The sequence below is a fragment of the Rhagoletis pomonella genome, unplaced genomic scaffold (genome assembly GCF_013731165.1).
Source record: "Rhagoletis pomonella isolate Grant_MI unplaced genomic scaffold, Rhpom_1.0 Rhpom_scaffold_00004, whole genome shotgun sequence".
Classification (NCBI taxonomy): domain Eukaryota; kingdom Metazoa; phylum Arthropoda; class Insecta; order Diptera; family Tephritidae; genus Rhagoletis; species Rhagoletis pomonella.
In genome coordinates, this window is record NW_023458558.1 from 22,334,360 (window position 1) to 22,344,622 (window position 10,263).

The 10,263-nt window shown below is 33.3% G+C and overlaps 1 protein-coding gene across 1 annotated transcript; it reads right to left on the bottom strand.

The window, feature by feature from the left end:
• Positions 1 to 740: 740 nt before the first annotated feature.
• LOC118737247 (probable phosphoserine aminotransferase) lies at positions 741 to 4,128 on the bottom strand. The gene is made up of 3 exons (XM_036467638.1): positions 3,917 to 4,128; positions 1,395 to 2,071; positions 741 to 1,321 (listed from the first exon to the last, which is right to left on the bottom strand). The coding sequence occupies exons 1-3, from the start codon at positions 3,959 to 3,961 to the stop codon at positions 943 to 945; spliced, it is 1,101 nt and encodes a 366-aa protein (XP_036323531.1). The 5' UTR covers positions 3,962 to 4,128; the 3' UTR covers positions 741 to 942.
• Positions 4,129 to 10,263: the final 6,135 nt, after the last annotated feature.

Here is a 10,263-nt window from a genome sequence, read left to right on the forward strand (position 1 = left end):
TTTTAAATTTTCGGCCATTTAGTATGCTGTACCAGGGCCAACAACTGTGCCAAGTTTGGAAGAAATTGGTGCAGCGGTTACCAAGATATACACATGTAACCATTAGTGGGCGTGGCTACGCCCATTTTCTAAAAATTTATAATATTCTTATTTTTCGTCCGAAAATTATTTCAAATATTAATTTTGAGTGAATTATCTTCAGTAGTTACAAAAATATCGCAGCTTTCGTATTTCTGGAAATTACCGTTATATGGGAAGTGGGCGTGGTTACAGTCCGATTTCGCCCATTATCAATACCAACCTACCTTGGATAAAGGGCTACCAACATGCCAAATTTCGTTGAAATATCTCAATTTTTGCTCGAGTTATCGTGTACACGGACGGACGGACAGACGGACGGACAGACAGACATGGCTTAATCGATTTCTCTATTCATTCTGAGCATTTATGTATACATTTGTCTATATCTATCTCGATTCGTTTTGGCTGTTACAAACAATCGTTATGTGAACAAAATTAATATACCCTTGTGCACAAGTGCGCTCGGGTATAAAAAGGGGAAAACAATAAAGAGCAAAGGTGACAACTAAAGACTAAGATATTTTATGTCATGTTATGTGGATCATCTCACTTCATTTCACCTCATTTCACCTAAATTCAACTTTGAACTTTGAAAGTCTTGTGCTATTGATGGGGATTTAAATATTTGTCTGTTCGGGATTCTAATTGAACTAAACCATTTTCGTAAACTGACAAAATCACTTTATTAGAGGCTCTACCATTAATAAGTTTTTACCATAAAAAATAATTCATTCTCTTTAGTAGCAAAAAAAAAACTTAGCGTATAGTCATACAAAAATAGTTACTAAATAATGCGAAGAGGATTTGATTTGTTTGCAACTTATTGATCTACTATAAACATCATATGTTACATATATATGTCTAATTTTGAGTTTTATTATTTTGGAAGAATTCTGTCATGAGTTTAGCCAACTGCTCAGTCTCGTCCACTGTAATAGCGTTGTAAAGTGACGCCCTTATACCGCCCACGGAACGATGTCCTTTCAATTGAATCATGCCTTGACACTCCGCCTTAGCAAGGAATTTTTTTTCCAAGGCATCAACACCTTCGACACTTCCAATACGGAACGGTACATTCATTCGTGAGCGCACGCGCTTCTCCACCGGACAACTGTAGAAACCATTCGACTTCTCGATTACATCGTAGATCAGCTTTGATTTTGTTGCAGCATTTTTAGTCATACCTGCGACACCACCGTTACGCTTAATCCATTTGAATACGAGTCCCATAACGTAAATACTGAAAATAAATACAAAATATTCTGCATACAATTTCAAAAAACTCTTGTAAATACGCGTAATTTCACACTTACCAAAACGTTGGAGGCGTATTGAGAAGTGAATCGTTTCTAGCCATTTGTTCAAAGTTCAAAATCGATGGCGTGACTTTCATGTGGTGGCCAATTAGATCTTCTCGCACGATAACTATCGTTACGCCGGCTGGTCCAACATTTTTTTGTGCGCCGGCAAAGATCAAACCAAACTTTTTGACATCAATGGGACGTGAAAGAAAATTCGAAGACATGTCGCAAACTAGTGGCACACCATTTGTCAGCGCTGGCACAAAATCAAATTCCACACCATCGACAGTCTCATTGTCACAGTAGTAAACATAGGAGGCGTTGGGATCAAGCTTCCACGTATCTTGTGCGGGCACAGTGGTGTATTTCTGCACTTTCGGTACTACGAAATTGACTTTGCCATATTGTTCAGCTTCTTTTGCTGCCTTGGCGGACCAAGAGCCGGTTACAACATAGTCAGCCACGCCGGTTCGTCCCATTAGATTGAAACACACTGCAGCGAATTGGCCAGTGCCACCGCCTTGCAAAAGTAGAATTTTATAGTTAGTTGGAATGTTAAGTAGTTCCCGTAAATCTCTTAGGGCTAATTCATGAAAAACGCCGTAATTTGGTGAACGATGAGACATCTCCATTATGGAAATGCCAGTTCCATTGCAGTTTAGTAAATTAGCTTGCGCTTCCTTCAGCACCTGGAGAAGAGCGGAGAAAATGGTCTGTTTAGAATGGTAAATGTGGGAGGCGTTGAGAAAGAGTACGTTGCAGCCAAACTGCGACTTCTAAAACTATTTTACCCATCTCTACAGAAAGTGATATAAAATGCTTTCTCAGTAGTGAACGTATCCTAAACATAAGAGGGTTGGATGATTATTTGACTAAATATTTGGTTTGGCAGATCATGTGGGAATAAAAAAGTGGATGTGTTGGGCTCAGTTTTGTTTGCTTAAGAATAAAGTCTACGAATTTAGAATCTGAAAGTTTTATATTTACACATACATACATATCGTCACTGGACACGAATAAAGGCGCGAGCTCAAAAGTTAACCGCGAAAAAAACAAAGAGTTTTTGGGGAATTATGCTGATGTGACAGTTCTTGGCCAGGTATAAATCTATGTCTACTGTCTATGTTACTTTTCGTAGAAATGGTATAGAATTCTTGAAAATAATTTTTTTTCGATCGGAGAAATCTGTTCCTCTTCAGGAAATTCCCAATAATAATACCCAATCATTTATGTAGCCACCGGTTATTGCCAGAAAATGCAATGGAGGATAAATAAAACATTGGATATTGTTATTGGAAGTCTCCTGAACAGAACCAGAGTTTTCCGATTGGAAAATGGTTACTTTCAAGGATTCCACACCATTTCTATGAAAAGTTGTTTTTTGCCATGTAAAATACATGAAAAACTTTCTGGAAGAAGTTGTTGAGGACGAGTAGTCAGAAGTTACCACTTTTTAAATTAGAAAGCGATCCCGTACCTATTAGTGTAATTCTTTAAAACTTTAAATATTCACAATGTTTTGCAAGCCATACTTTTTATGCTATATTTGTACAAAAATATGGTTACAAACAAAACCATATTGATCAAAGTTTAAGACTGCATACAAAACTAAGAAAAAATTAATGAACCCTCATCAAAATTTTAAAATTTTTACTCAGATATTTTAAGAAAATTTCTGATATGTACAAATTTGAAGTCGCTAAGAAATTGCGTTGATTTTTAATATTTTTTTTTGCTGGCGGCTTTAGGTATTTTTCTTCATACAAGGTATGGGTGATTTTTTTATATGGAAGAAAATAATTGTAGAAATCATCGCTATTTCTTAGTTAGAATTGAATGGACTAGAAAACTGCCTACCAGAAATTTTCGTAAAAATCTGAGTGAAAGGGTTAAAATTTTCTTGAAAATTCATTAAATTTTCCTTAGTTTTGTATACAGTTTGAAACTTTTATTTATATGGTTTTGTTTGCAAGCCATTGTGAATATACAAAAAAAAACAGGGTGTACGCAGCGATAATGGGGCGAGTGTATGTTAATGTGTTTAAAAAATTCTCCACACATGCACATTTTAGACTCTTCTACACTCTCCGTCCTTCGTTAAGATGTTTTAAAACCGTTTTCCTTGTTGCTTGCGAATTGTTCTATGATGCTTCTGTAGCAAGCGCGCTAAATAACTCAGATAATGTGACAAGATATAAACAATTCCTATCGAAACCGACGACTTGTTTTGGACTAGTTTTATTAAGATGCAGAACAATTTTTCGCAATATCACATACTCAGAAGTATTGCGGTTTTTGTAAAAAGTTTACGACTTTTGCGACGGCCCTACTAGCATATTGCTGGTCTTCAATTTCCTTAAGCGAATGCAAAAAACGCCACACCATATTTCTCGTAAACAAGACAACATTACTTATATTTTGGCAAATTTTGTATTCACAACATTGCCTGATAAGTTGGAGTAGTAAACTTGCAGTTTTATTTTCGAAAAAATGCTTTGCACTCACTAGCAAAAGACAAAGCGGTTCAAACTAACCTCTTCCGGTAATTTAGCTGGTCCAGCGGCAAAATTAATGACCATTTTGACTTTGTAATCTGCAGTTTAATTAATTTCTCTTTTTATGTGTCGGAAACTGTACAACAACTTAAAGCAAACCACACTATGGCGACTTTAATTCGAGACTGAAATAGTTGGGATGGAATCATTCGGCAACAGCTAACGAAGGCTGAGCGACGAATTGATAACTAAAACCAGACTTGAATATAAGCTCGCCGTGTGACAGCGGTGTATGTACTAATGTGCATCTGTGTGTGTGTGTGCGTATAGATACCTTGCAGAAAAAAATTATCAATTGATAAAAAATAACTTAGTTTTTTTGCGGGATTTCTATAAAATATATAACTTGTAGTTAGCTACAAAAAGCTAACTTGAAACAAGTGGACAAGTAATGCATGAGTAAAGCTCGAGATTGTTTTCTTTAAACGTGTTACTTTTTAAATAAACTGCACTTCGCAAATATTTTTTCGAATTGAGGACAAATAAAAGGAAGATCGAAATTTCATAATATCATTTTCAAGTTATTTCTGACGGAGTTCGGATTTGGGACCCCCTATCGGCAGAATATGTAAACAAATATGAAATGTGATAAAATAAATGAAGTAAATAAATAAAAAACAAAACAAAAAAATATTTAGTTTTTCCTATTAATATTTTATGCCCAAAAGTAGTTAGTTAAAAGTTAGCTACATCAAATGCAGAGGTAACCACCCTTGACTAAATTTAATGCAGAGGTAAACATCCTTGACTATTTCGCGGCCATCGCCATAGAAATATATTTAGTTTTCGTCAAAGAAAATATACAGATAATAAGTGACTTATTGCTCTTTCCTAATCAACTTAAAGTTAGCTTATAGTTAGATACATTTCCGGCAGGGTATGAAGATGAATGTGGAACGTTACATGACAACAAGCCCACTGGCTGAGCGACAGACAACCAACGAGTTAGCAAAATATTTATTTTATTGATTAAATTTGATAATAAGTGATGTATATGCACATATGTACAAAGTAGACAATAAGAAATTGATTGGAAAATTGTTATCACAGGGCACTGGCTATGCAAACCAGTTTAGTTTTTTACAAATATGAAAAATATTTTGTTTAGTCTGACATTTAATCTATATATTAATAATACGCTAACATAGATTTTGTCTTCGTTCGTTTGGCGATTCCACCAAACCGATTTCAAAACCAACAAAACCATTGGAAAGGTAATTTTCTGTAGATGAGGAGAGTTCTTATAGTTTCCCACGTTGTTTTACTTCGCATTTGAAATTAAACTTTGTAATAAAGATATATGTATATGAAGATGAATAAATAAATGTCAACGATGAAGACAAAAAAGAGAATACAAAAGTGAAGATAAAGAGACGAAAATCGAGACGATGAGGGATACATAAGAATAAGGATAACTGAAATTGTAATAAAATTGATTGAAATTTTTTGATAGGAAACGAAATTAATTCAGTCATAAAAGTTACCGAAATCTAAGCTTATTGAGTTGTCGAAGTTAATAGACACAGAAACTTAGTTGTCGAAATTTATGGATAGTTATCGTGGTATAATAATTTTTGGGATTATGGATTTTTTTTTAGTTGAAGAAATGCTTCAAGTTATCGATATTTATTGAATTATCATTATTTATAGAGTTAACGAAATTTATTGAGTTATCGTAATGCATCGAATTCTTTCAACTTACAGAGTTATCGATAATTACTGATTTAGTAAAATGGTCGATTTATCGAATCGAAGTTTATGGGATTAAAATATATCGAGTTATGGAAATTTCAAGATTATATAAGTTTATCGAATTTTATCGTGTTAACAGAGTGTAACGAGTTATCGAAATTTCTTGATAGCTTTCCAAAAATATGGAACTGTCAAAATTAACTGAGTTATCGAAATTTGTAAAAATATCAAAAGATTATCGCGTTATCGGTTTATATCGAGATATATACATTTTTGAGTCTTTAGTGTTTCTGACATTTATCAATTGAGGGTTTTAGTGTTTTTTAAATTCATCAAATTATCGATATGTACCATATTATTGAAATTTATCCATTAGCTGGAATGTATCGGGCAATTCCAAGTCCAGCCAAAGTCCTCAAAAACCTTCAAAGATATAAACAAATTTATTCACGTTTTAGTTCCAATGCATGAGATTTTCCAGTAAGTTGCATTGTACCTTATAAACTAAACTACTACGTTCACTTATTCCTAAGGAATACAAAAACGAAAATCTGGCAAGTCTGATTTCTCTCCGCTCTCAATTTCCGTAAAGCCGTAACTTAATAATGTAAAACCAACAGGTTCTTACGTTTCTTACGGTAAGTAAAGTTTTGACTAACCGTCAACAGTTTCTCATATAACAGGTTGGCTAAAATATTAAGTCTAGACTAACTGAGCTTTAAGTAGGCGAACTCACCATCACGGATGCCAATGTTGGTTGTCTCCAACCAAATTTTTTTTTTGTTTAATATTTTCGAATTTGGTTGCTTGGTAGTTTTTAACCGACTTCCAAAAAAGGAGGAGCTTATCAGTTCGTCCGAATATTTTTTTTCTTTTTTTTATGCGTGTTACCGCATAACTTTGGACCACGTCAACCGATTTCGATAATTTTTTTTGCATCGGTTTAGAATCGATCATTGAATATATATATATATATATATTTTATATGAGAATTGAGGTCGGTTTTGTTTTTTACTTAAAAAATACTTGTTTCTCTGATTTGTTTTTGTTTTTAATTATTTTTATCGAAACGTCGTTCCTCGAAAACCAAGACTACTGAAATTTTGTTGATCTCCCCTTCAAACCATTTTTTTCAGAGTATTCTGAATTGTAGAGAAATTTCAAAGAATTCGTAAAGATATCATCCGAGTTTTTTTTTAAATTTTCTACAATGAAATAAACTGCACACACCTCGACTCTTTTACGAAATTTTCGGAAGAAAATCGGTAAAGCAATGAATTATCTTCATTTTTCGTACAGAAATTTTCTCTTCATATAATTTTTTTTGAAGATTCGTAAAAAATCGTTACAGAAATGCAATACTCCTAAAAATTTCGTTAAGATTTCGGGAACTTTGGTATGCAGGGATAAATATATGTAAATAGATGTGTTTGTGAGTAAACTATAAACTTAAGTTTTTCATTATATTCTGAATATGTGTGAAGTTTAAACACCGCGATTTTCAAAATCCTATATTTAATATAACACTTGCATATAAAAAGTAAATAATAATAATAATAATAATAATTGAGCGTACAAGTTGTTGTTTTTTTTGTAAAAAGTTTTGCTGTTCGTAATAAATACGTAAAAAATAAAGTTGGTTGCTTTTTTTGAGATTGTTGATTGTTGGTTATTTTTTTAACAAGTGGCAACCGTGCTTACCATATAAATGCAAGCGCTCATTGCTGCGAAACTTACGACCATCAATTCATCGTATGTACAATCAAGCGCAAGCTTTTTATGGAATTTAAATTGTTTATACTTATTTATATAAATTTCACGACTTTGAGGTGCCCTACCATTTACGTGGAATATTCATTTTACAACGCTTTTTTAGATGTTGCGTCGACGAAAGATTTTATGATTAAACTTTTTGATTTCCTTCTACTACATAGAAGTTGTTTTTTAATGTCGCTTAACAGTTTGTAAGTCGTCCAAATGAGCGAAAAGCTTTAAAGCACTTAAAGCACTTTCAAGTGCGCATGCACGAACATTTTTAGTCAATTTTATCAAAAATGACAATATTCGAATTAATGCACATTTAAAGAACGTGTACAGTAGTATGTACATATGTGCACTCAAAAGCTTCAACATTTGTGGAATGTAAATAATCGAAAGAAAAGATGCGGAAACTTTTATTGATAGGGATCAAAGCTAGATTATTAAAATTTTAAATTGTACAAGGCGTTAATATCATGAAAAATTCGCCATATCAATTAAAAACTTGCGACTTTTTATGTTTTAGTTACTAAAATCTGGCCTATGTAAAAATTTTATAGCAAATAGAAAATCTCATTTAACTTGCTCAAATAGATATGTATGTAAGCATGCCTGGAGCACTTTGTAGAGGTATAAACCTATAATTAAATTATAGGTACAGCATAAGGAAAGGTATTATGAAATTAAAATAGGGGAAATTTAAATTTAAATTAATGTCGACCTATTTACCCTGGGAATTAGTCTTTGCGCGTTGCTCAAAGTGAAAGCGATTTTGAGAGGATCATCAAAGTCAAATTTCCATGCATCTGCAAGAATTCTTAGAAGGGAAAATAACGAAGGTACACCGTGCCACAAAAACAAAAAAAATGTAGTAACACCATGTTTTTAGTTTTCTCTTTGACGGCAGGAATTTTTTAAAAAGACTTTGTAGTTTCAAAGATATTATTAATTCCGAAAATCATTTAAAAAACTCTGCCCAATGTAGAATAACAATATGGGTGCCAACTGATTTTATTTTTTCAAGGTTTATAAAGATAGAAGGATGAATTTTCAGGAAATGGTCGAGTGTGTATTAGTTCTTTACATATAATTTTTTCGAAATTTCAAGGTTATCGAAGGATAACTTAAAAGGCCGTTTTCAATTACCACTCGTCCTTTTGTCGAAAGGGCTTCATATATATCAAATGTTTTCACAAAAGGGGAGCTTTCCCCGACGTTCGTTTTCGACTTAGATGGCGAAGTTCCTAGCATGAAGTTGAAAAGTGTCCATCGGTATACCTACCATGTCCATCCCCGGAAGGATGGCGGCAGTGGTACCATTCCTCGCCAATTCGTCAGCTTTGCAATTACTCACAATATCTCGGTGTCCAGGCAACCATTTCAGTTGTATTCTTGTATAATGCTAGTTAATCTTGTTTAAAGATCTGTGGCGTTCAGTGGGAGACTTTGTCAGAAAAGATAAGGATCTGGTTTGTTTTTTACCAAGGACCGTAAATAACAGTTATTTTTTCGTATACACTACAGTGGTCAGGAAACCGAAAATATATTTATAGTTCCAGGTTTGGGGAGAAGACTCCTCCTTCACCTTTCCGAAGAGCTTGGAGCCATCAGTATACATAAATACTCATACAAATGAAAATTATAAATTTTCACAAACTTTATAGCTCTTAACAAGATAATTCCACACAAAAACTTTTTTTTTTATGAAAACGTTTATATATCAATAAGATTGTATACATCAGAATGAATACCGATAAAATTTTTGCCCAGAAAATTATATTCAAAAAATAATCTTAACCCTCTAATGCCCAAGCGTGACCTTACGCAATCCAAACAAAACACGCACTTGCGCTAATTTTTTACAGTTACTAAAGTATATGGCAATATATTTCTAAAAATTTTGAAAGCTCTTAAAAGCTTTCTTGTACTAATTTTGGTCCTCTTTGCGCTAGCCATGAGTGTTTGCAATGAAAACATAAATAATTACTTTAATTACAGTAAAACATTTTTCCCTAACAGGTATACCTATTTATCTACTATAATTTCGAAGTGTAATTTAGTAACGGTAACAGTGATTTTTTTATGCATGCCTTATTTAAGTACACCTGTTTTGGCATATTATAGGTAAATGACGGATTTACAAGTACATATTTGTAAAATATTAATTTTATTGTTTGGTGCAGAAATCCGAGAATCTTTGATTTACTCAACGTGGGTTTAAGCAGAACTGTATACAGCATGAATTAAAGGAACACTGTCGGATTTCAATGCGATATTCGAGAATTTCTAACTTCAAACGTATGCCCACCCAGCTCTCCGGGATTTATTCGTTTGGATTCATACATATAGGGCGTTGTTGAACGGGATGCCAATATATATCCCCGATAGCCCTGATTCTCTAAGAGCAGAAATTATTTATTTATTTATTTACAGTCTACGGAATTCAATTATTTCATACTAATTAGAAATATTTAAATTATAAATAAAATTGCATAAACAAATTTAATTTAAATCAATTATATCTATCAGATTGCTGACGATATGGGCGAGGAATATTTGGTCCGGGCATGCAAATGATTCCGGAAGAGGGTTGAACGTGTTATTGCCCCTGAAGGCGATTTTGTTGAATAAATATATGACTCTAAAAATTTCAATGAAATACAAACACTTCTAAGAAATATATGAATTCAAGTTTAAGTCGAGTTATCTTCAAATACCTGGCGCTCCCCGTATGTATGTATATTAGGGCGGGTTGATTTTTTTTTTTTTTAATCGTATAGCAAAAACCTAAACTACATGAAATTCTAAGAAAATTCTCCGAAGAAACCATGTATCTAAAATAAAATCCTAATCCGCGCCTCTCGACTTGAAAATTT